This window comes from Melanostigma gelatinosum (genome assembly GCF_949748355.1).
Source record: "Melanostigma gelatinosum genome assembly, chromosome: 7".
In the NCBI taxonomy this organism is placed as follows: Eukaryota; Metazoa; Chordata; class Actinopteri; order Perciformes; family Zoarcidae; genus Melanostigma; species Melanostigma gelatinosum.
Genome location: NC_136640.1, coordinates 10,126,582 through 10,152,444, shown reverse-complemented (window position 1 = coordinate 10,152,444; position 25,863 = coordinate 10,126,582). Strand labels below are relative to the sequence as shown.

The 25,863-nt window shown below is 41.0% G+C and overlaps 1 protein-coding gene across 3 annotated transcripts; it reads right to left on the bottom strand.

The window, feature by feature from the left end:
• Positions 1-713: 713 nt before the first annotated feature.
• On the bottom strand, positions 714-24,303 carry fam168a (family with sequence similarity 168 member A). 3 transcript variants are annotated; one of them, XM_079272224.1, is made up of 9 exons: positions 24,202-24,303; positions 13,959-14,066; positions 13,212-13,303; positions 10,929-11,009; positions 10,164-10,187; positions 7,059-7,204; positions 6,334-6,520; positions 5,888-6,014; positions 714-5,728 (listed from the first exon to the last, which is right to left on the bottom strand). In XM_079272224.1, the coding sequence occupies exons 2-8, from the start codon at positions 14,018-14,020 to the stop codon at positions 5,902-5,904; spliced, it is 705 nt and encodes a 234-aa protein (XP_079128350.1). In that variant the 5' UTR covers positions 14,021-14,066; positions 24,202-24,303; the 3' UTR covers positions 714-5,728; positions 5,888-5,901. The 3 variants fall into 3 exon arrangements, with proteins under 3 accessions (XP_079128350.1, XP_079128351.1, XP_079128352.1); XM_079272225.1 differs by lacking the exon at positions 10,164-10,187; XM_079272226.1 differs by lacking the exon at positions 13,959-14,066 and having other exon boundaries at positions 24,202-24,270.
• Between the last annotated feature and the right edge of the window lie 1,560 nt (positions 24,304-25,863).

The window sequence follows — 25,863 nt, the reverse complement described above, 5'->3', positions numbered from 1 at the left end:
AAGATTTACATTTCACTGTTGAAATCATTTGAGACCATTAAGTCAGTCCTGTGACGGGGCTCCGACATGCAGGTTAACATTTCACTCACCAACACCTCCAATCATTATGAAAGCAGTCACCTCAGCTCCTTCAGACTCTCTTGAAGACACTGAAGTCAAGGCATATTTTTTTTCCCCCTCTTTCTTCTAAACTGCTTTAATTTGCCGTGGCTATGTGGGAGTCATGACACATACATACAGAGAATGGTTTAAATCATCCTTGTTTACATTCATGTTTGCTAACATGGAGCCTCAGTCGAGATTAAAAGTTCATTCTTGACCTTAAACACTTTCAGAGACGGACAAATAAAAGTTAAATTCAAGTGAGCCGTACACTTCTTGTGTGAATCCCATGTAAGGGCAACATTTCCCTTTGATTTACTAAATCTTGCATGGAGATCGTGACTCATGCAGTTTTGCAAAATGTCAGACATGAAGAGAGCCCCGCCCCTTTTATAGAGGAGCTCTGTGTTAAGGTGTGGCTCGGATTTCTCTGCTACTATATTCTGTTCACTTCCATGGAACACGTAGAACATTAGGTCAACATGTCTTTGTCTTTTCTCAGTATATAGGGATGAACTGTAGAGGGCAACTGTTAAGACATTCATTTCCAGATTTAGGGAAGAAAATATCAAATTCTGAAAAAGAAAAAAGGTCAAACAAAACAATCTTCCTTTTATAGGAAAATTTTAATAGTTATTCAATGTTCTACATTTTACAGTAAATATACAATTACAAACTTGGCTTAGTTATAGTACTGGATCACTAACTGATCTTTAAAAAAAATAACTCAACAAAAAAAGAAAAGAAAATCATCAAAAAAAAAATAAAAAAAATTTTAAACAGATTTACACTTCATATCACAAGCCTGACGCTGGTCCTTCACTCTGGACCAAATAGCTAACATACAGTTCACTTCTCTCAACGCTGAACAGACGCTGGGCTTCAGTTTCAAACACAACCTTACGGTAACAGATATACCATAGCATGTGCAAACTGGGTACCAAACTAAAACTTCCAAAGCTGGGGTTGTTCCTAATACTCCTTCCAGGGGAGGGGGGGGATACAAGTATGTTTTTTTTTTTTTGGAAGACAAGGAATTTCAACTTTTTGCGTCACATTTCATGTCAAATTAAACAGAGATATCTCTGACAAATTGAAATTAACAAGCTGCAGCAGAACATCGAAGACATTTAAGAGCCTACTAGTCACTGTGATAGTAGTGTTTTAATTTATACTTGTGAAAATAACTAAGACTTGGCAACTGCAAGGCAAAAAATAAAAAAATAAAAACAAGGAGAGGGGAAGAGAGGAAAGGTGTTCTGAATGGTTCTGGTTACATTAAAGTTACCACCTTTCAATGTTTAAACATGTCAAAGACGACAGAGTGACGCAGGAAAACAAAAAGATGATAAGACGTCTTTGCACCCCCCCCCCCCCCCAAAAAAAAAAAAAACACCGGAGTGCCCAACTGTCCATTTTCACTTAAGTGCAAATTGAAACAAATGAGAGGCAAGGAATGAGGTGAAATGAAGAAGAAGCAGTTCCACCATCTTTTACTTGAACTACCCCCAATGCTGTGGGTCTGCCTCTCTACCGAGCTGCCACATTAAAACAAGTAGTGTTTAAGAGCATTGGTCCACAGCCCAAGAAAATCTCTTATTAGCAATCAAATAAAAAACGTATTTGTCATCTAAAAAAGGGCATTTTTGAGAATGTCTAAATTTGGAAAATAAAATAATTCTCAGTGCTCAAAATATGACGCCCTAGTATGACTCTAAGATGTAAATGACACCCATAAATTATTCATTTAAAGTTTTGGCTCAAAGCCTTGAACCAGTGATGCCACTTTCAGACTTTGTCACGGGACGACATCTAGTGTTTAAAAAGGCTCGGTGGAGATTTACCAAAACAATTAGACAATAATAGAGTTCAATGTGACTGCTAATGAGACGGGGTGGTGAGGTTTGCAAAGGTCAGACTGATAGCACATGAAGACCAGAAACCACAGAGGAGAGTGTTAAAGGATCAGACCTCATGTTGCTTCCCTGAATGAAATACAAACGAACGTTTGAATGGTTAGAGGGATGCAAAATGGCCTCTGAGGTGAAAGTAGGATAAAACAGAGAAGATACAGTAAGAAAGATAAAATTGAGAAAAAGGCAATACGCATCAAGGGATTAGGACAGTAATAGGGAAAACACAGATTCACAGGAAGCTAGACATAACGAGGACTCAGAATTCACCAGTTACTTCGGAGAAGAAACTCATATTTACTTAACGGTCGCGTGAAATATGGCACAGCACAAAGGGCATGGAGGCTGAGGGTTTCCATTCATCGTTCTTTACATCCACAGAACAGAAACAAACAGCACATGTCCATTTCATTTCCGTCATTAATCCGCTGCTTTCTCAAGGTCTGTAAGTTCAGGCAACACTTAAAAACGTGGGATTTGGTGACGGGAATTGCCACAAATTTGTCGACAGACCTCGTCTCAACCTCTCGCCCCCTTTCTCGGCGACAGAGATGCAGAAGAGGTCAAAATATATATATATTAAAAGCACAAACAGTAGCTGCCACACTGATGCAATCATGCTTAGCTAGAAATACATTAATGTACCACTTGCTGTATAAATATACTGCGTTTCTTTTTCTTTTTTTTTTTAACTTAAGAGATCCAATGCTATAGTGAAATACACCTGAATAGTATGCATACCCATCACGCTCAATTGACCAGAGTGAAAGAAGAAAATAACCCCGTAAGACTTGGTTGAGAAATACTGACGGAAGTAGTGGTTGGTTAAATAAATCCTAACGATGAGGAACATCACTGCTGTCGCAAGAAAACACACTTTCTGGATTCTTTTCAATTTGAACTGGCTTGAATTAAAACGCACAAGAGCCTTTCGGTGGTGGGAACATGTACGACCCGATAATATTGAACCACGTTACCTCCTAAAATACAAGGATCGTTTCAAAAGGAAGGCTCAAAGATGGGCGGTTTTCATCCGACAGCAGCTTTATGCAGAATTAACCTACTAGTGTACAAACATCTGGACTAAGAATACCTCAAACAACCGTATTGTTTTATTTGTAGTTACAATATAAATTGCTTCTTCCTCCCTCCTGCACTACAAAGCCTAGGTACCTGTTACTTAGCGTTACATTATAGTCATCAAGTTGTTTTTTTTTGTCTTAAGTTGTGCAATATTCCCTCACAAAGTTATTCAATACCCAAATGTTTGATATGTTCTACTTCACTTCTTAGCAGTAACTGTAATAAGTATTGAATGGAGGCTGCATACAGAGCCTGTAATCCATATTTAACGATTACAATAATAAGCATAAAAAAAAAAATCAATTCAAGACGCTAATTAGTGTCTGTGAACAGCTGGAGGCGTTCCCTCTTATTTTATTGCAATGTCAAACCACTTCATCTATATACCCGCACAAATGCTTGTAAATGCTTTTGTCATACAACTCTGTACTCTACTGATCATGAAGTCGTCCTTTTTTGTGTGTAAATCCTGAAATAATAAATTATTTATTACCTAAGAATGACCTAAATATTAAACCCCTCCACCACTACTTGGTATGTTTGTAGTGTTAGAACGGGTCGTCATACTGCCTTTACATGTATGAGAATAAGAAGGCAAGAGAGAATGGCTGTATATGCTCCACGTCTCATTGGCTCAATTATCCTCATCTGATGACCATCAAGGTTATGCTGGATTTCTTTTCTTTTTTTAAATGGAGAATTATGTTTAAAATTCAGTCAGTAAAAGCAGACATGTCTCCTTTCCAGAAATGTGAACAAACTAAATAAAAATAGAACACATGGATTCATCTTTTTCATAAAACTGCTAAAAGTCTCAAAAGTCAACTGGCCTGAAGTGACAACACGTCATCACGGCTCTGCACGCGCGCTAAAGTATCCGAAATGTCTTAAACTAGCCATGAACACTAAGACCAGCACCTTTTTGAGTCCTCTTGCAATCCGCATGTATTAAGCTAAAATGTTAACCCAAATTCAGAGAACACTTAATCATCACTATGACATGGACACACATCAACGCCCTCTGATTGGCCACACCGTCTTCCTAAATGTGGTGCACAGCGACACGCCATTGGTTTGGTGTTTGCAGCACTCGCACAAACTGTGGAATGAACTCTAACCATCTACCGGCACACGTGTATTGGACTGGTCCATTGGTACCTGCATGCTCAAGAGTCTGGGTTTCTATTTGCTGAGTGTTTGGTTACAAAGTCCTTGCCTGGAAGGAGGCGGTGTAATCGCAGTGAGGAATCAATGTACAATGAGAGTAGTGCAAAATGGCACAAACTCAAATGTCTTGTACCTTGAAATGAACGGACCCGACTGTGAATATGTGATCTCCTCCTCCCTCCCACTCCTCCTTGTCTGATCTCCCCGTCTTGTCCCTCCTCTCTTTGCGCCAACACAATCCCTTTAAACTCCTTCTCTGCTGCTGTCTGCCACGCCCGCCCCTACAAATCCATGTCATGTATGTGTGTGTGTGTGTGTTGCTCAGTAACAACCTAACTGGAGGGTATTGTGCAGTAAGTGCCACTAAGAGATCGTGTATTTTCCGACGCACCACAGGAGCCCCCGTGTGTGTGTGTGTGTGTGTGCGTGAAAGTGAGCATGACCACCCAACGCCGTTGACACGGTTCTTATAAATATTCTTACATTTTCTAAACGTAGTGACCTACGCTAATGTTAAGATTCCGATAGTGTCACAACATACTAGCCTGCATAGCATGAAGGAAGTGATGTCGTCTTCGTGTGTGCGATGTGGACACAGTGGGACACGCAGCATGATGGGTAATGGTCAGTAAGTGCTCTGCTCATAGCACCCACGTGGAGATGTAACGACGGGGACGATGGACTGACTACTGCCAGACGGACAGCTACGCGCTGGAAGACGACTGAGGTTAAAACTGAAAACAACAAACAAAGTGGAAAAAAAGGGTAAAAAGGAAAAGAGGAAGGAAGAACAAAAAGGTAGAAAAAAGTAATTCAGTTGAATGTGGTCAAAAGAAAAAAGGATATAAAAACTTAAATAACCCAGAAAACTAAATTGCTCTTAATGTTAAAACCCTGTGCTGATATCTAGTCGTTAAAACTTTGGCAGCTTAAGTCAATAAGTCTTTGTAGTGACTGACGGCGATAACGAGGAATAAGTGCCCAATATATTCCAGCCAACTGAGCAGCAGCAGGAAGGACCACACACACAAACACACACACACACACACACACACACACACACACACACACACACACACACACACACACACACACACACACACACACACACACACACACACACACACACACACACACACACACACACACACACACACACGGTCAAGAGTCCTTCTGGAGTTCCAATGACAGACACATAAAAACAAAAAGATGAGGAGATAAAAATAAGAACTAAAAACAAACTGTAGGAAACAAGATAATGACTGGTTGGCAAATGAACAGAGAAAAATAAAAGCAGCTTTTTGTAAAAACGTTAGAGAATGTCGCATACTAACAATAACAATAATAGTAAAGTGGCTGTTGCACTTTAGTTTTGTTCTTGCAGACAGGTGCCGAGTTCCCATGGTTACCATTGGGAGCCCGTGTAAGATTTGAGCAGTTGCATACGATGGTGGACTCCAGATCTGGTGAGAGGAGAAGAGCAGAGGTACACCTTAGTGATGGATGCCTCAGACCTCAGAGGGAATAAGAACTGTGAGGCAGCAGAGTGTGCTCACGTCTAAAAAAAAAAAAGGAGCGATGAGAAGGCGAGGGGGGGGGGGGGCAGTTGTGAGGGTACTCACATGATGGGTGGGCTCTACCAGTGGGGCGGTACGTAGCTGTACCCAGGTGTCCCTTGGGGCCTGTAGGTTGGCACAGTAACTGGGTGTCCTCCGATCTGGGCGTGCTGGGGCGTTGTCAACAGGGTCCCTACAGGAAGTAAACAACAACATCAATGAGTCATTTTAAAAATAAATCTTCTATACAACTATAGAGGCTTGTGGCTGCAGATGTGGTCATTGTACATGATGACTTTCAGGTCAGCATGTTGATGCGACACCTTATTTAAATTCCTTCAAGTATTTAAGTAATTTCTGCGATTTCCGCTTAAAAATTACAATCTAATTGATGATCAAATTACAGATTACAGTCAAAGACAGAACAGTGACGACATCACAGGCATTAGCCAGCAGGTCGTGTCTGAACGCGGTCATAAACAAACGTGTCGGGGTCCCGGTGGTTCTCTTACCTGCACTCATGGCCATGGTTGTGCCAGCTACCATCCCCATGGCAGCCATGCCGTTGTTGCGTTGAGCTTGTACGGGGACGGGGGCCGGGTAGAGGGCCGTGGAGGGGATGCTGTTCGGCTGCACCACGGTGGTATGATGGATCACGTGTGGCTGAGCCGCATACACCGGCTGGGTGTAGTACGCTCCCTGTCGGGACGGACACGGGGGGTGGGGAAGAGTTTGGTGAGGCTGAGGGTGAGCATTTGTGCGAGACAAATAAAGCTTATTGTAACATTTAAATGTTTTAATTCACGTGAAGGAGCTGCGAAGGAAGAAGGTTTAACTACTCTGGAATCATTCTCCACTGCAGGAACAAGTAAAGTAGACAGAAAACTCATCGTCCTGCTTCTACACCCCCAAATTAAAAAGAACAAATTACAAAAGAACAAAATGGTGGCGTTGCTGTTGACTTGTGACGGTGTAACTGCATCTCTAACAGAGCAACTGCTTTAATCTGTAGTCAGCTTAATTTGCTCAATCATCAGCGTTTTTCTGTGGGAACGCAAACTAAATTGACTTTTAGGTCCCAGGTTTGTTTGAGAGTTTAACTTCTGGAGCTCATTGAGACTATGAGACCTAGTTGATTATTTGGTATGAACCATACTAACATTCCCACAAACTTAGATTAAACCAGAGTACAGAGTGTGTCTCCAGGGTAATGTCAGTAGTAACTCAGTATCCTTACCTGTGTGTATATGTTCTGCTGAGGGTAGGCACTGCGGATGGGGTACATGGCTGTTGGGTATGGGGTGGGAGTGGGGGTGTAGGGAGGGGGCGCTCCATTTGACTGAGTGGGGGGCACTTTGTACTGGGTGCCTGCTGAAGTATATCCTAAAAAAAAACACGTCACAAGGAAAAGAGCAGAAAGAAGGATTTAGAAATATACGATAGAGCAACATCAATCATTGCATCACGGAGGATAATTCTCTACAGTCGACCACTAACACACAAGTATTCATGTGATCTATTGTTAGTAAACACATGTTGATTATAGCAGCTTCAAGTTAGCACAAATCACTGACAGGTCATTCTTAACTGAACATCAGTTGGATGTCATGAATGGACAAAAGATATAATCAAAATACTCTAATTTGGGGTTGTAGCAAAACCAAATTAGTGACTCAAAAACATCCTTAATTTAATTATTTACATCAACATTCAAACAGTTAATCGATTATCACAATGGTTACAGATTAATTAACAGTTTAGTAACTTTTCTCCACTAGGCTGCTTCCTCTGGTCTTACATTAGAGTGACATTTTATATTTTGGGAATGTGATCTGTTGCTGCTTGGACAAAACTATCTTTTATGATGAATTATAGATCAAACGATATTCATTAGTTGCAGCCTCATTCAGATGTTTTTCTCTTTTGCGTTTCCTACATAATCCACCAGATGGGGGACTGGTGCCGTCTTTTAATGGGTCTGAAGCCTCAAAACCATGCAAGCCACGGGTGAGTCAAAAGTCAAATATTACCACGATGTTTGAAGCTGGCATTACGGTGTTGCATACGGCAAGAGTGTAGCTCTGTAGTCAACGTACAGGGAGCATAGGCACCTTTTTTTATGGACAATATCCAGTCAAGCAACCAACATTAGTGGTGCACAGGATTTAAGTGAAGCCACCATTGAATACTACTCTTATGACACTACCTCAGACGGCTAAAAAGCACAAGGTTCACTGTCGGACAGTGAAGGCATCTGGCTCAGACCGCTGCATTAACGTTATCTGGGCTCTGTGGGCTGCAGTACTGCTGAGCCGCCACTGGGAGGAGCCTGAAGGTCAAACATGCTACTAGCTAGTTGCTGCTGTGGAGCTTATGAAAGCCCTTCTCTCACACAAGGACAAGGGAACAAAGAGATGCTGGGGCTGCTATGTGAGTCTGATGTTGTGTGTGAGTGTGTGTGTGTGTGTGTGTGTGTGTGAGTATGCACACACACACACACACAAACGCACGTTTGCAGCGCATTAGAGGACAATGGTGTGTGACAATTGCACAAAAACCCTGCTGATAGAAAACGGTTCGTCTATTCAATGGTCATGAGAAATAATGACATTGTCCAAAGACAGGTTTTTAAATCAGAGCGTAGCAGGCTTGTCTGGAAGTTGATATTTGTCTGGGACACAAAATCTAAAGACTTTTGATTTCAGCATACGTTAAGCACTGCAGAACGCAGAGAATTAAATGTGCAGTTCAATATTACCACTGCGAATGTAAAAAAAACAAAAGACCACTTCAATAATTAGGCTCCTTTGTTGGAAGGAAGCTGGGCGAGGTTTGCCAACGCATACCTGATATGTTGTTCGACTTCAAAAAGATAAAACCAAACTGGGGGAGGGGACGAGTGGAGAGGCGGTTCAAAAGCAGCCCAGACGAAATCTACAAACGCACCCTGCCTCGATAAGATACTTAACATTCAGGAGAATACTATTTGAGTAGTTATTCCCCTCCCGTTCAGAAAATACTATCTTTTGTCGATTCATAGGAATTAATACTTTCAAAATGTGTTTTTTTAAGCCAAACTTCACTCATATTATACCAGATGTTTGACATTATATAAGCCCTTCCCTTTCTCCTCAGCAACGTACTGGACAATAATTTGTTTTGTGCTTTCAAATCTTAAATTGTGATACCTGCCTACAGATAATTCATAAAACCTAAATAACTGTAGACAAGCAAGAAAAGAAGCCGTCCTATAAACTGCTTTTAATAGAGAAAGAGACGGGCGGTAATTCATTTGAGGTCCCTTAAAACTATTAAGAGCAGGTAAACCAAAGATCATACCGACATGGCTTTCGACCTATTGCCGGAATTTTATTTGCCAATTGAAGTCACTACCAAATAGATGTTTCATTTACCAAACAAGCTTGATCTTTGAACTCCTCCAGTCTGTGTTTCTTGAGTGAACCGCTCAAGACCCGGCCACACTGAACTTAATCTACATCTATACAGACGCACCATATCTGGAGAGCATTGAGACAACTGTTATTCCATCTGCTACGGGGACCAGACCGTGAGCCCCAGCTGAGGACGTCTCTGCTGCTATACGGCTACTGGCAGCTGTTAGCGGCTAGCTGCTAGCTTCCCTCTCCTTCACCATCAGTGCCCTTCAGGCTGAGATCACCACTCAGTCCACACTGCCTTCACATCACTGCAACAACCGTCTTTGCTCAAAATATTCTATCATAAAGCGGGAGTGATTGTAGTATTTCACAACAAATCTTTTTACTAAAACCGTGGAAACATTTTTTGTTTTGGGAGTCGTATGAATCAATCGAGCATGAATTAATTGCAGCTCTGTAGATGTAAGATCATCTGATTTCAAATTTAAATACGTAATTATTCAACACATTAAGTTATTTCCCAGCATGAACCTAAACACTGGCAAACTTGAATTAAATACAGACACTTTACAGTGTGAACTGAATGATTACTCATCAGAAACATATTTATGGAAGTTATTTAAGATAAAATGGTGGCACATCTATTGGTCGTTCAAGGCTGTTCATTTTATAAATATTCATATCAAAAACATAATTTATCATTACTTCAGCAGACTTGGCAGCATTTACAATTAAAAGCTATCTTTGGAGGTCTTAGAATCTGAAACTCAATCTACTAATTTTGTGAACTTTTTTCCCCAGAGTTCATACACTTAAAACATTCCTCTTTATTTATACATTAGTCTGTATTTGGGTTTACAGTGGAAACTGTTTGTAGTGATCACGTCTGTCTGGGTCAAATTAAATCACTATAAGCGGATGATTATTAAAACTATTATCTTTACCACACAGCAACAGCTTCAGGTAGCCTGCAGGAAGCAGCCGGGTTAGCGTGAGGCAAAATACCATGGGAGTTAAGGGAAGAAAAAAAAAAATGCATTACATGTATGAAAAGCCCCAAAATGAACACTATAAGAGGACTACTTCATTACTATAAGCAAATTATTGAAACAGCATTTGTCTAGGAATAATTCCAGGTTCTTTACCCATATAAGCGGTTAATCACTGTAAACATGATCACTAGAAGCAGCTTCCGTTGTATTTTGAATTTACATCTGTAACAGTATTGTACTGTCAAGTTTGCACAGATGATTTGTTGCACTATTGCCGTTTACCAACTGAAATGTGATGTTTGACTCAATGGGAGCGACGTAATAACGCTCTAGGCTTTCTGGCTCTGTTTGTTTGTATCGTGAGATTCTTTCCACGTGTTTCAACTGGTTACATTTCGCTCTGTAGTCCTTACATTTCTCTTTATCGTATTGTACAAGTAAAGAGATAAATAGGAAACAGAATCATATATAATGATGCGCAATCATCTGCATGTACCAGTGTGTCTGTGTGTGTCAACCTTCACATAAAACTTCAATGGATCCCTCACACTCAGTGTTTATCTGATGGGTTTTCCCTGGAAAACTGACAAACATCCCGCTAATTAACTCCCAGAAAAATGCAGTGTACTGACAAGCAATTTCTCCCGAGACATTATTATTGTTCAATGTAAACAAAGTCATTGAATGGTTTGTGTGTGTGTGGGCGTTAGGGCTCACCTGGTGGATACCCAGGACTGCCTGTTTGATAAAGGTTGGGTGTATAGGTGGGAGCCGCGGCAGGATACCCTCCTGGATAGCCTGAAGAACATCACAGACGAGAGAGAACATATCAGAAACCATATCTGAACAAACAGAGGGCCACAGATGTACATAACACACACACACACACACACACACACACACACGTAGGGCAGAACAGTATTTGGTTTAGAACAGGATGTGCACAGACGGCGCTCATTAAAAAAAAATGTCTGCACCAATAACAGTCAGCTGAATGCATCTTACATACAGACGAGACACACCGGCCAATATGGCGTGGGAGGAGATAAATTCAGCAACACATTAGTCATACAAGCAGACACGTGTATACACACACACACACACGTACACACGTCGTCAATTACACGTCGAGCAAACAATGGTGCGAGTTCGAACGGAGCAAGACAAAGAGGGAGGGAGGAGAAACGCAGGCGAGTTAAAGAGACGGTGCGGTAAGTGAGCGGAGTGCTGCTCACTGCTCGCCGTTATTGGCAGTCGATCTCACAGACTCTGTTCTGTGGCTATATGGAGCTCTGGCTGCTGTAGGGCGGGCCGCTCACACGTAACCGCTTTAATAAACATCGGCATCAGTCTACGCTGCAGCGGAGGGTCGGGATGGTTAATCAACCTGTGCTCAGCTCAATATGTTTAGATTATAGATGAAGTAAATGAAAACAAATTAAAAAAAAAAGCATTACATTTTGAATTGAGCCTAAATCTCCATAACGGTCACGATAAGTGCTGAAAATGTCGGCTGATCAAATGATCAGTCGACAAACTTAGTGGACAACAATTTCGATAACTGACAAATATTAGTGATGTGAAATAAATACTTTCATTTCAGCTGCTCTACTTTGAGCTTTTGCTGCTTTTCTCTGACGCAGCACTGCACGCAGGTTTGGAATAGAATGTCTGGCGAGTTGTTCAATTAATTGTTCATAGAAATTGACTCAGAACCTTTCAATAAACGATAACAAACCAGATGTTACATCCCTATAAAACCTCACTGAACTATGAGTAAGTTTGATACTTAAGAGCTACTGCTCCTTACATCTAAACATGCATCATTCCTGCAGGCAACTTTGATATGCAAACTCTTCAAAAAGGATGGAGAGAAAGGAACTGAAAGGCCATAAAAGAGCAGCCAGATTAGCCCAGCTTCATGCTCCCGCATCACGTTAAAAAGATGTCACAAGAGGCCATCTTTTTGTGGCATAACACAGCGTGATGTAACAAATTTAACCAGCTGACCTGGATGTCAAAATGTGAAGCTACTCTGCTGAGTTTCTGCTTCTCTGACTTTGCCTCATTTACACGTCTGATGTTCAGTTCATAATGACTGCTTTTGTTCTTCCATCTTTCTTGGTGACCGTCATTTCAGACATTCCTCGAACCTCATTCAACACAGTCTATCCTTTTTCTGTAAACTGTCATTCTATAGACTTTGGGGATAAACAGAGATTGTCTGTGGTCTTTCCATTATTTTTGGATATGATGGTGCCATTCATTTCAAACAAGACCAACACATTTTGTATCTTGTAAGCTAAAGGTGCACCATAATAATATGCATTTAGAACCCGGTGTTGTTTGCAGCATGATGGTGTTACTGTATGGTGCGGCAGTGCAGCACTACTGACCTACACCTATACTAGTTTTGGGATAAATTAATCAAAAACAAAAACAAAAAAATTAACTTAGCTAGAACACCAACTAGGGGTGGGGATGCATCGCGATTATCTCTTGAAAGGTCTCGGTCATTGAGAACTGAAGCTTTTGCGCCAAGTTGCACACTTTTGGAACAGAGATACATAATCCATCTTTTAATACGGACACAGCGATACTCTACAACAAAACCAAAGCTTAAGTCACGGAGAAGTCTATATTATTTATTTGTGAATAATGTCAAATGACTAAGAACACGCTGAATTCTGTGCTTTTACTGCAAGGATGCTGCCGAGGGCCCAATTTTATTTATTTTCTTGTTGGTTCTCTTTGCAATGCTGGGAAATGTAACCCTCCAATTGACGCATCTCTTGTATTTATTACTAATATTGAATTAATAAAAAAATAATGGAAGTAAATTTGTCTGTTTTTTAATTATGAATCATTACAAATATGCAGTGTTTTAAAAAGAGCAGATAGTCAGTGTGACTCCAACTCAAAACTCAGCAGCAGTATTGTTTGTCACTTACAGGTCATAGTGGTAGAGATGGTGCGTGTGTGAGTGTGTGTTTGTCTTACCTGCAAAGGCCATGTTCTTAGGGTTTCCATATGGGGTGCCATGCTGAACAGGGCTGTAGACGGGATTCATAGCTGAAGCTAACCTGTTCTTACTGAGAAACAGAGTGTGGTGAGAGGGCAGGGGGGGATAAGAGACGACAGAAGAAAAATGGAGAGCGAGAGAGAGAGAGAGAGAGAGAGCGAGAGAGACGTAAGCTGTGTAAATTGGAAAGAAAATTGTTCCGATTACCAAGCACACGCACACTCATCACGCACATAAACCCCAAACTCTGATTCTTATGGCGACATCCAGCTGAAGGATTTTGCCAGCATGCAACAAAAAAACAAAAGAAATAAAGCCCCGTGATGTCTCACCGTCAAGTAGGCTCAACATTAGTATGTATGTAAAAAAAAAAAAACGGACTTTTGGAATAAATGAGACGCGCGTACGCATGGATCCACCGAAAAGTAATAGTTTGGCATCACCGTGTGGCATTAAATAAAAATCTTGCCAAAAATGTTGCACATCCACCTTATTTTGACTACTGCACCCAACAAGGCAGGGCGAGCTCTGGTGCTGGCAATGGTTGGGGTGAAGGTGCCCAGTATCAGGGCCACTTATACTACATCTCCCATAAAGCCATCTTCCTCCCCAATGCGGATGAAAATATCTCAAGTGTGCCAACTTACCTGGCCATGGAGCATATGGGCATGGGAAATGGTATACGTGCGTGTGTGAGTGAGTGTGTGTGCATGCGTGCCCCGTACCTCTTGTGCGTGTCTGGTTGATACATGAAACTGAATTTGTCTGTGGGATGCCCGCCCGCCATTCTTGCTGTATGCAAATGAGGAAGGAGTGGAAGTGGATATGCAAATCTGAAATTAAAACAGCGAGAGGTCATGATTACAACGAACACAGGAAAAGGAAAAAATAAATAAAATAGCTAAAAAAAAGAAGAAGCAAGCACCAGTGCAACAGCAAATGGTTAGTGACGCAGCAGGGGAGACAGTGATTCATGTGAGTTTGTGTATGATTTAAAAGAAATGTACGTCAATATTGTGTGAAATGGGCCGCGTTTGCTTCCGTTTTAAAATCTCTTATACCATCAGTTGTCTATGTGCGTACACAAGTTGTTTCTAGCTGATAAAAACAGTCTCGGGATAATATTTTATTCAGTCCTGTGTATGTTTATCCTATATGACGCGTGTATGTCCGAGACAAAGAGAGGCATGAGTATGATTGTGCATATATGTGACGTGCCGTACACAACATCCAATACAAGCAGCAAAGCAAAAAACATTTAAGACAGCCAAATGAAGAAAAAAAAAAGCACAACACGCCCAGTGAGTAGGCAAGTGACGGAGAACAAAATACAGCACGAAAAAGGCCGGAGTCTTGCACCGAGCTATGAGTAAGCATGAGCCAGAGCAGCATCGCACAAACACAAAGCGGACCAGCTGAGGAATAAATTAAAGAGAGGAAAGGAGGTGCGTGAGCTGCGTGTTATTTGAGTTCATGTGCATCTTGTGTTGATTTGTACTTCTGTTTCTGACAGAGATGGGAGCCTGTACGTGTTGGCAGTGACCGGTTCAGTCTGGTTTTCAGTGGGGCGCTGTGCTGTGTACAAGAATGCATGAAATATGTTGTGGCAAGCTCTCTCTCCCCCACACAGCACATCACCCGTTCATCATGTACAGACTATCAATAATTTGTCCAAATCTTTTTCCGGTAGATTTGAGAATGGGATTGTACCGATCCATCCTGGGCTTTTGCTTGGTAGCCAGTTAACCAATCCTTCAGGTGATTATAGCGTCACCGTCGTATAATTCCTGGGCATACACAGCACCGCGGGGATGCCAAATGGCACACTGACACTTCGCATTAGGCAAGGAAGCGTTTCAGCGCTCCATCCAGGAACACTGACGTCAAAACGCCGAGAGGCACTCTGCAACTGAATGCGAGCACAAACATGAATGCAGTTGCTTTTGAGTTGTTTTGAGCACAAACTCCTTAAAAAAACCACACGTCTGCATGACACAGAAAATGATCAACAACATGAACCCGGGCGCGTTTGTGGCAATATGTCAATTGCCCAAATTCACATCTCATGACAAAGGAATTTGCTATTTGAATGGATGAATCTATTGCTGCACATCACATAGTAGCATTCTCATTAATCGAATGCATCTCCTATGGTTTAATTCCTTCCTCTGGGACAACACTGCCCCTCCTCTCAGTCTCTTTTAGATTTCTCTACCTCACTTAATCAGTCTCTCAACCTGCAAATCTTTGATGATTACAAGATTAACACAAAAGGCAAATATTACTCCAACTGTACCACACTGCAACATTTAAAGAAGAAGAAAGAACTCTGCTTAACTGGATCATCTCAAAAACGCAGCCCCCTGATTTTGCCCAAGTGTCTTCCATTCAACACAGTTGATCTGCAATGATGACTGAAAGTCCAGAGTCGTCCAGAGTCATCCTCGTGGCTCTGTGCTAGAATCAAAGTGAGGCTAGTACACTTCCTCCTGAGGGGGACATGATTGTCAGAATTCATGGAAATCCATCCCAAAGTTGTTGCTAACCCATTAATCCATAGCCTCTCGTCATCTTCGCAGGCAATTATCCAACAAAACCATCAGATCCAAGTTACAGCACCCCGTGTAAGAGCTTAATCTGGTAGTGAGTCAAGGTGTAATGTGCATGTAAACGTGTAGCGGGAGGGAACAATGTCCATTAACACACGGGCAGGTGGCTAAGCTAACCCCGAGGTCTAGTGCTGCAAACGCATACCCAATTACTGTGCCCGAGTAGAGAAAGCCATGTGTGTTCATCATCTCAGCCTGAGAAACAGTGTGTGCGTGTGTGTGTGCGCGTGTGTGTGTAGGCAAATGTGACGAAAAGTGAATGGGTGCGAACAAGAGGGACACCACAATGAGCCTAATGAAGGTTTGTGAGCAACAGAGGAAGGCAGAAATACATGTGATGAGTGGGAGTGTCTGTACACAACTCCCTTTGTTTCCAGGGGGAGGGGATGGAGAGGAGCTTCAGGCTCTCTAGTCCTTAAAAAAAAAAAAAAAAAAAAAAACCCCTCTCTAGCCAGAAGACCTTGTGCTCCACAGACCCACCATCTATGAGAGTAGAAGACCATTCTCCAGAGCGTCAACATAAAAGAGACTTTACATTTATCTGTGGAACAGTGTAAACATCTGCAGTTGAATATCAATATGACACCACATTGCTGGTCTGAAAATATCAATAACACATCAGGCAAACAACAACTTTGGGTGCTTACAATGAAGTCAAAATGATTCTGCTGTGTGTGCTACAATTCTTATGACACAAAAGGAAAAATCTGCCCTTTTTGGGAATTGTACCGTCCATACTGGAGTCAGACTATCAGTTGCCATGTTGGTATACGGCTGCAAATAATGATCCCATGTCATGCAGTATTTTACCAATTAATCTACATCATCACAATCATCATTTCCTAAACCCTTCAAGTGTCAATCAATTGACAAATTGAGCATTATCATTCGTCATTTAAGACAAAGAAAGGTAGTAAATGTTTGACAGTTATTGATGAAACTATTACCAAATAATTATCAGATGATACGGTGTTTGGAATTATTATTTATTCAAACATTGAGAAGATAATGTTAATACGTTTCACAGAGATACATTTTTAAATTGTCGTCTTGCAGGAAACAAGCTTCTAAAGAGCTGATATTCTACAAAAGGGTACAGCATGTGCATGAAAAAGCATTACATTTGCCAAACTGAAGCAGAGTAGTTCGAGTAGCAGAACTGGTGCAAAGCCTTTGATGCGCTGCAGGTACAAGACGTTCCATCTCTCCGGTAGCCACCGATTAACTCATCGAGATTCTTTTATTTTTCTCAGCTTCATTATAATTCGCCCCACACACAGTTGGCTTCTTCCTGTAAAAAAAAAAAAAACACCTCTCTCTCTCTCTCTCTCTCAAACACGGCAGACTTCAAAGACGGCAGAGAGCTGCAGTGTACCGTTCCTCCATCAGTCTAAAGGGCTGAGGATGATCAAACTACGACATGAAACGCTTTCTGCTCCTCCGCTGACCACTGACGCCTTTCGATATCTTGTGACAATCAAACTGGTGACCATGCTACCACGCGTCTGGCCCTTTAACGGTCTGCCATCTTTAACATGAAATTGGATCTCACTCCATTTTTTGTTTTTCACCCGACTACTCGTCTGTCTGACACCGAGACGATGAAAAACATTTCAGACAATTGGATTTGCACTGAAAACTGCTACACAACAGCCAAAATACGGTGCGTCTAGTGGATGTTTGCAATTTTTGACTTGATTTGTTTAGTACTGTCCAAATATTAAAAGTACACATCTCATTCAAGATTCACTTGCGAGGACAAGGCTTTTCTTTGAAATAAGATGTCTCAACTTGACCTCAAGGCCATGAGAACATTCAACCATAACAAAAGTAAAAAAAACAAATAATCATTGAACATAATTGTTTTCCAATAAAAACATCACAAAATTTAACAGGATATAACCGAACAGTCGAAAGCCCAAATATATTAACATCACCATCATCAATTACAAAAACTAGAGCATCAAATCCACACTTTTGAGAAAGTGGAAAGCAGCAAATATTTCTCTTTTTCCCCCGCCGATGAACGTCTGAAGCAATTAATAACACAATAGTCGCCAATTTCTGCTGACCGACTAATGGTGTCGGCTAAACGGCAACATCAATACTCATCAAAGTGTGCAAACTCACACACACCGACATCATTAAGAAGCGCTTCCAGCTGCGTGCCTTAACCAGTTATTTTCCAGGACTTTGTTAAGCTTAAACTCTATTAGTGGGACTCTATTTGTGTTGTTACTCACACGCTGTAGCCTCAAGGCCCGAGCACAACACAGCTCGTCCCGGTCTGCATGCCAACAGAGCTGCTGTGTGTCTTTTCATTGTTTTGTGTGAGCTCAGCAATTTGATAGTCAGGCCTTGCCTTGTTTCAGATCTTTAAAGATTACGCCCCCACATATTTAATTTGTGTATGTTAATATAAAATGCGTGTGTTGCAAAACAATAACCGTGGTTCCATAAAGGGAGATTCCAGCAGCCCGGGGGGGGGGGGGGGGGGGGGGGGGGGGTAATAATGAGAGGATTGTGAAAGAATAAACCTTTCACTCACTCACTCCAACACACACACACACACACACACAAAGTGCTCCCATTCCTAGAGAACATGTACAATACAACCCCCACACCTACGCCGTCCTCTCACATAATACCTCACCAGGCAGCTACTCTTTAAAGCAACAAATCAAAACCGGTGGGCGTCATCACAGTTCAGCACAGGAGAGAATAGAGCTCAACACATTTCTTTTTTTAATCCTCAAGAAGGCGGCATTTCACTTGGGTCATATGAAAAGGAAACTGAGAAATAGAAATCACAAGACGATAAACTGCTGAGTGTAATGAGGCGCATTATTAGAATTATTATTATTTTTTAAACCTACCTTTATAATGAGTCATACATTAAATGTGTAATGCAGGCAGCTTCCAATTTATTGATTTTATTCTACAGCATATTATTGTATTGGTTCACTGTACTGTAGAGCTGAAACAATGAGTCATCAGGAATGGTTGTTTATTTCACATCCTTTCTCAAATGTGAACGTTCTCTAGATTTTTTTTGCCTTCTGTGGTAATCAACTGAAAACCGTTGGACAAAACAAGCCATTTAAAAATATTACCTGAGCTCACTTTGTTCTGACATCTTATTGACTAAACGATATCAAGAACATAGAAGGTATATTATTTGACAAGCAACCACAAAGCTGCGTTAAAGCCCCTGGAAACGTATCATTTTAAGTGCTTCTCTTTGAAATGAATATTTATAGAACATATTGTGCTCATGAAGGTTTTTGTGGCTGTTGAAATAGCAGCAATGCTAACTACAGCCTGATAGCTAACAACACACAGGCCCAAGGGACACAGACCAAACCAACAGTGTCATGCTATCACAGTCAGAACCGACATCCATAATCACGTCAGATACCAGATCCATCTTGCTACAGCGCTCAAAGGCTCTCCCCCGCCTTCAACACAATCAGACCTGCCCTGCAGCAACAAGCTCCAAACAGCCTCGGGGCTATTTTGAATCTAGGACAGCACTAGAGTCTTTGGGACAGCATCTCCTTTTTCTTTTTCCTCTGTGCTGGCTTCCTCCTACTCCATTCTCCTTTTCCAAAACAGTCTCATCCGTCACACACCTCATGGGTCTGCATCTCTGGATTATGTGACAATATTGTGAAAGCCCCAGTGAAAATGGAAATGTTACCATGAAATAAACAACCTTAAACATTACCCATTTATAGACATTTCTACACCTGCTGTGGTCACAAATTATAGTATGGAACGTTTTCAAAAAAAAAAACATTTGGATATTTTGCTATGACACAGCTTGTATTAAAAAATGTATGATTTCATGATGAACAAAGAAATCGTAAACTTACCGTTTCTGGTGTAAAAAAGGTTAAAGTGTTACCTTCAATAACGTTAAAAGAAACAGAGGGTGGTGACAACAAAGTATTTTTATAAAGGTGTTAATTTGAGTATTCTGTGTAACTTTCTTATAAAGAAAGCATCAAGTAATTTGACTTTTAATGAGTTCTCAAAGCAACTACAACATCAATAGCAGGCCTGAACGATACTGGACAGTCTACGGCCATGAGGCTGAAACACTCTTACTGGATGAAGATAAAAGTTTGCCAAGAGATATCTATGGGTACCACGTTACCATGAGCCAAAGTTCTACCTCTCCACTAAACCAGTTAAAAACATCTAAGAGAATATTTTACATCTATAAACATCCAATAGAATATTTTACAGACGAACATGTGCATATCCGGCTGTAGAAACCTGAAGCTCCTACAAGACTTGTTCTATTCCACAATTTAGCCTGCAAGAGAATTAACCCATGCTAATCGCCTCCATGGTAGCAGAGTTATTAAAAGCTCCTTTATTATTAAAGAAAAAGCCGACTCTGGCGTGCCGGTATGTGCCGTGGTATAACTGCATCCTCAACACTGTGTAAACACTTCTATAACAATATTTAAAAAGGCAGGCACTGGTGCATCCTGTCTATTGCAATAATGAGCAAACAACGAGCTGCTGGGTGAGAACAAAGATCACATTTGGTCATGAGTTTGATGTTGAATTTATTTAAATATAAACATTAGTAACACTGCTTCGAAGAAAAATAAGACAATGTATCGAATATATGGACATATACATATATATATACACATATATACACACACATATATATATACGCATATACACACACACACATATATGGCAGATGACCACATCATAAAGAGGTATTCCTTACGAATTTAAAGTCATTTATTTATGCATTAAAAGCAGGCGATGTTTACATGCAGGAGACTCGCTGTCAGTTAGTTATTGTGGTGATATTCACGGTAGAATTGCAGCTAAACTCAGATAGTTGTGCTTAGACGGCTTTAAAGCAGATGTGGTAGAGCGGAAACATGGCCGTCTGTGTATGGAATTAGTGGGCGGCGCCTGCTCAGGCCTGTGTCAGATGACCAATCAGAGTCGACAGGGCTTTTTGAAAGGGGCCTTAAAGAGACAAGCCTGCTCTAAAACAGGCCATTTCAGACAAAAAGAGGCGCTGCAGCAATGGACAACACACAAATATTTAGTTTTTTATGGACATTAAAGCAAAGTAAAAAAATATTGTAGACCACTGAAATGAAAATATAAACATATGCCCCCTTTATGACTACTGCTGCCAATCTCTTACTTATAAACTCGACTGAAAGCCAGTCAAATGTATTTTCTTTATGTACAGGGCGATCACTTCTCTATACAATGAGTTTACTTTTTCCAGCTGATTTAAGAATACATTTCTTCTTCTTCAACTTGTCAGGCTTTATCCCTTGGGTTTAATTAGATGCCCGTTCACTCAACACACTGCTACTGGACTACAGCATGAATAAAAACGATTGATCGTGACTGTAGTTATCAGTAATGAAACAACGTGCAGCGCAGACACATGTGTAGCCTGTGTAAGTGTGTACTGTGTGTGTGTGTACACAGTGGCAGACCACCCCCCCCCCCCCCGCCCCCCCATATGATTGACACTGAATGCATCACAACTTTGTCTCCAGGGATCAGTTCAACCTTTTATCCTTGTCCTGTATTCCCTTTGACATGTCTCACCTGCCACCACACACACACACACACACACGCACACACGCACACACGCACACACGCACACGCAGATCAGGAATCTGTTCGGACAATAAATAAACAGTGTTTTGTCAGCAGATTAGCGCTGCAATGGTTAGTCTGTTAATTAAATAGCCAATCAATAGACTTAATTGGGAACTATTTTGATAGTCACTTGATCATTTAAGTCTATTTTCAAGCAAACGTGGAAAATAATTATCCATTTCCTGTTCAAATACTGCTTTCAATTGTCTCCTAATTTGTAAAATGTGTATCTTTGGGTTTTGGACTATCTTTGAGAAGTTAACATTAATAGTTGAACTACTAATCAATTATTAAAAAGAGATGATTAGATATTTAAAGATGATGAATATCATAATTAGTGCCGCAGTTTAAGTCATGAACTCAAATGATATAAAGGTGTGTTATGAAAGCCAATCCAAAGCCAGTTGTTGGCATCTGCTACTCTCTTCAAATAAATGTTGGTTATCATGTCAGAGGACTGTGGGCTGGACACCAGAGGAGGGTGAATCCGCACGCTGCCGTCTGTAAGAATCTTGTTCACTGATGATAAACTTATTAAGTGGTTCGAACCACACGGGACTGAAGAGCTAGAGAGATGGCCCGTTTTAGAACCACTGACTCTCGTAACATTAAGTGACTCCAGCTTTCTATCGTCTGACAGTTTTACGGCTGCATTGTGCAGCCCACCATTCATACACAAAATGTGCTGAACGCATGCCAAAACCCATATTACCCACCCTTTCCTCCATCATGGCAGACAGGTGGGGGGTGACCTTAGACCGAAGATTAAACTGAAGCTCTAGTTTATGGCCACTGCGAAAAATTATGAAATGTCATCAATATACTGTCATTTCTGAGCATTGTTCCTGCATTTAATATGCCTTCATCAGGGTGATGCAACTCCGCCAGATGCTTCTTGATTTAGTCTTAAAAACACTGTGCACAGCCTTTGAATTTGCATTTGTTGTATTTATTTTGGGTGCATTCAATATGACTAATGTTTCGCCTCATGAAGCACAACATTTTCAAACAAACCACATGACTGAATATCTAACATACATGGGGCCGTGTGCATCTTCCAGTCTCTACAGAAAACCATTTTGAGCTGTACACTGATAACTTTGCTCTGGTGAGGGCCAAGAACAGTAGTATCTCAGAAATCCCTTTCTACAGATAAGGTTTCTTGAATTAAACTGGATTAGCAGTCAATGACTAAAGCAGGTTACCCCCCCCCCCAAAAAAAAAAGAATGTGAAGAGTATTAATTTCCCCGATAAGACTAGTCGTAAGAGAGAAGAAAATTATGCCTTAAGCATCTTGTGTAATCCTGTCTCTTTTGAACCATGTGAGGCTTCTGTGTCTTCAGTGAGTACAGACTGATGCATCTCTAAGGCTGAATGATTTGTGGATCAAAAGAAAATGAATCAATAAGAATCTTGATCATAGTTCAAGTTCTTTACCGAGCCAAACATTGTCTACGTCCAGTTCTCCGATTACATTGTCTACGTCCAGTTCTCCGATTACATGTCCTTATTTTAGAAAATACAAAACATTGTTTTGATAAGGTAGAGTTGGTCAAATAAAACAAGACATTTGAAAGTGTCACTATGGATTTTGAGACATGTTATGTATTCTGACATTTTGTAGATTGAACAATCCAAAAAAAACTGATCAAATTAATAAATACAGATCATAATCATTAGTTTCTGCCAAAACAAATTGTATTTTGCATTTGTAATACTTGTTCTAACAGTAGCCAGGGGTCTTCATCTAACCAAAAACTTTAACATCAGGAACCACGTTTATAATGAACCTAAGAGTGAATGATGTGCATAGACTTAACGTTCGTGAAAGTGGTCCATTTAAAAGCCAGTGTGCAAATATGACCATTATGCAGAAAGCCGCTATGGATATTTCAAACAGCACAAAACTCCGTTTAAGACGAATTGGTTACACTCCAAGATACCTTTGTTTTGTTCATATTGGGGGTGGTAATCTAGAGACAGCCTGGCGTGCAGGCGTTTGTATTTAATAGATAACGTTAGTTTATATCCATCAGAGTATGGCAGCACACGGCATTCCTGAGATAGCGAGCAACGCCAAAACAGCCGTGGTTGGACAAAAAGGGTCACACTCAAACAAGCTTAAGACACCATTTTGAAAATCCGCCGATTTCTGGATAACAACTCCGAGATGCCATCTTGCCAATTATCACCAGATTAGCTACTGTTAGCATGGCTATTCAACCCATTCTGAGGCACCCCAATGCAGGAATCTATATTAATAACGTTGGCTTAGCTTGTCCGATAGCCCTAAAAAGAGACCCGCTAACTCCGTAGCATCCTCGCATCCCTCGGCACACGCTGCTCAAATGGCTAATTAGCGAGCTAGCTGAGTGGCGATTAGCCAACGACAATGAAACACACTCGCAGTGAGTCAGACTGGACTGCACCGGTACAATAGCGGCTACCTATACCGACCTAGGCTCAAACCACCAACGGTAAACCAGTTAATACTGACACGACAACGACCGTTAGTGTCAGTTGGACTCCGCAATTTATGCTAGCTCGTTTCGCTTAGCCCGCTAGTCCTCCAAACTGTAGCCACCACGGAGGACAATTGAAGGGAAACGGAGGAGGAAAAAAAAAAAGACTGGAAAACTAAGAAGTCGACACATGGACATTCCTGCCCTCCATTATAAAACATCGGAGAAGACTTACCACTTGGTCGAACAAATAAAAAGATTCCCCGTGTGTTGTGTGCGAGTACGTGATGTCTCTCCCGTGTGTCTGCTCTGATCTCAGGTCGGTGCGGACTGGCTCTGCTACAGCAGCGTTTTGTCGGACCAGTGGCGCAGAGAAGACAGCTTTCACCCGAAGAGACGGCCACCGTGTGGGGGATGGGGATGCATTGCCGGGAGGAAGGGAGGGATGTAAGGAGGGAGGAGGGGGTCTGACCCACCGATAATATATATAGTGGAGCGGTGTGGATTATAGCACAATAATAATAATAATAATAATGATCATATGTAGCGCAGATCGATGTGGTTCAGACTTTTAACCACAATAAAAACAGCAAATGAGAAGGGCATTCGTTTTTCATACTTGACATATATTACTGGTCCTACTCTCAATCAATCAATAATGGAGCATTCCATTGTAAGGGTTAGCGTGACTATTGAATGCTAGTCTAATACAGATGATGTAGTTGAAGGTCTAATTTACAGGCTGTTGTATAATAACACTGTTACTTCTTTGTTCTGTTTTCTGTGTATTCGCACTTCAATGATTGAGTCTGTGGTTGTTGTGTTGATGAGAAGTGACCTATATGTTGTTGCGTATATGAATACGAGTACAGCGCTGCAGTAATATTGGTATATGTTTACAAAAAGCCTGCTGATATGTGGAATCTCGAAAATCAACATTGTGTGTCTGTTATATGTGGTCAGCAGCACCGTGGCGGTGAAACGGTACTGCAGCATGGCTGGAAGTTCACGTTCACTAACTCAAACAAGAGGCTTTTACGTCGTGCATAAGCGCAACCACAAATGTTGCTTCACAGCAAGGCAACGCCACCCAGTGGTGATGAGTTATAATGCAACACAATGACTACATTTTCAAAACACACACGTCCTGACACGCTGCCTGCCTTTTAGCATTTACTGTATATTGTAATTCTGTAATTTAATATCTTATTGTATCTCTATTATTTAAGTAATCCGCTTTATGCTGTCTTAGTTCTTAGCCAGTCTCTTGAGCTGTAACGTAAAGTTGCCCCCTACAACTAGAACAATAATGTGTAAGTAGTCCAGAGTGAATGATTGCTGCAATTAGTTTAATGTATTTCAGATACCACTGCTGGTACACATGCCAACAAACATTAAACAAATAAAAACGAGTGAAGTTGGACTATCTGAATCAAAATGTATTGGCCATGTATGCGTACGCATACCATGAATTTGACTCCGGTTTTTACGTTGCTCTCAACGTACAGACAGAGAATATACAAATATACTAAATAAATAAACAAGGACAACAAAGTAGAACAGAAGTAAGCATAAACATGTACTGTGTATAAATATATATCCAAAACTATATATATAAACCTAAAGAACAACAACATTGACAATGGATTTCTAATGACTAATGGATATCTGCAGAGCAAATATCAACACAAACAGCAACAGCAAGCAACATCCCAAATAAAGCTGAGAACTGAGAACTCTTGTATATTTCTGCAACGGATAACAGTTTAACCTCTAACAACTGGGCTACACGATAGGAGCACACTCGCCGAGATTTAGCCGTCTGTAAAACTACAAATAAGAGAGAACTACAGTTCCCATCTGCCATTGCGCATCCCTCTACCGCAAACAAAGAGCC

Bases quoted from the DNA above. Each gene is read 5' to 3' on its own strand.
- fam168a (XM_079272224.1), bottom strand. From the start codon at position 14,020: ATGGCGGGCGGGCATCCCACAGACAAATTCAGTTTCATGTATCAACCA. The intron at 11,010-13,211 runs GTAAGACAAACA...GATGTTCTTCAG, and splicing joins TAAGAACATGGCCTTTGCAG to GCTATCCAGGAGGGTATCCT. The intron at 6,015-6,333 runs GTAAGAGAACCA...TACTTCCTGTAG, and splicing joins AACCATGGCCATGAGTGCAG to GGACCCTGTTGACAACGCCC.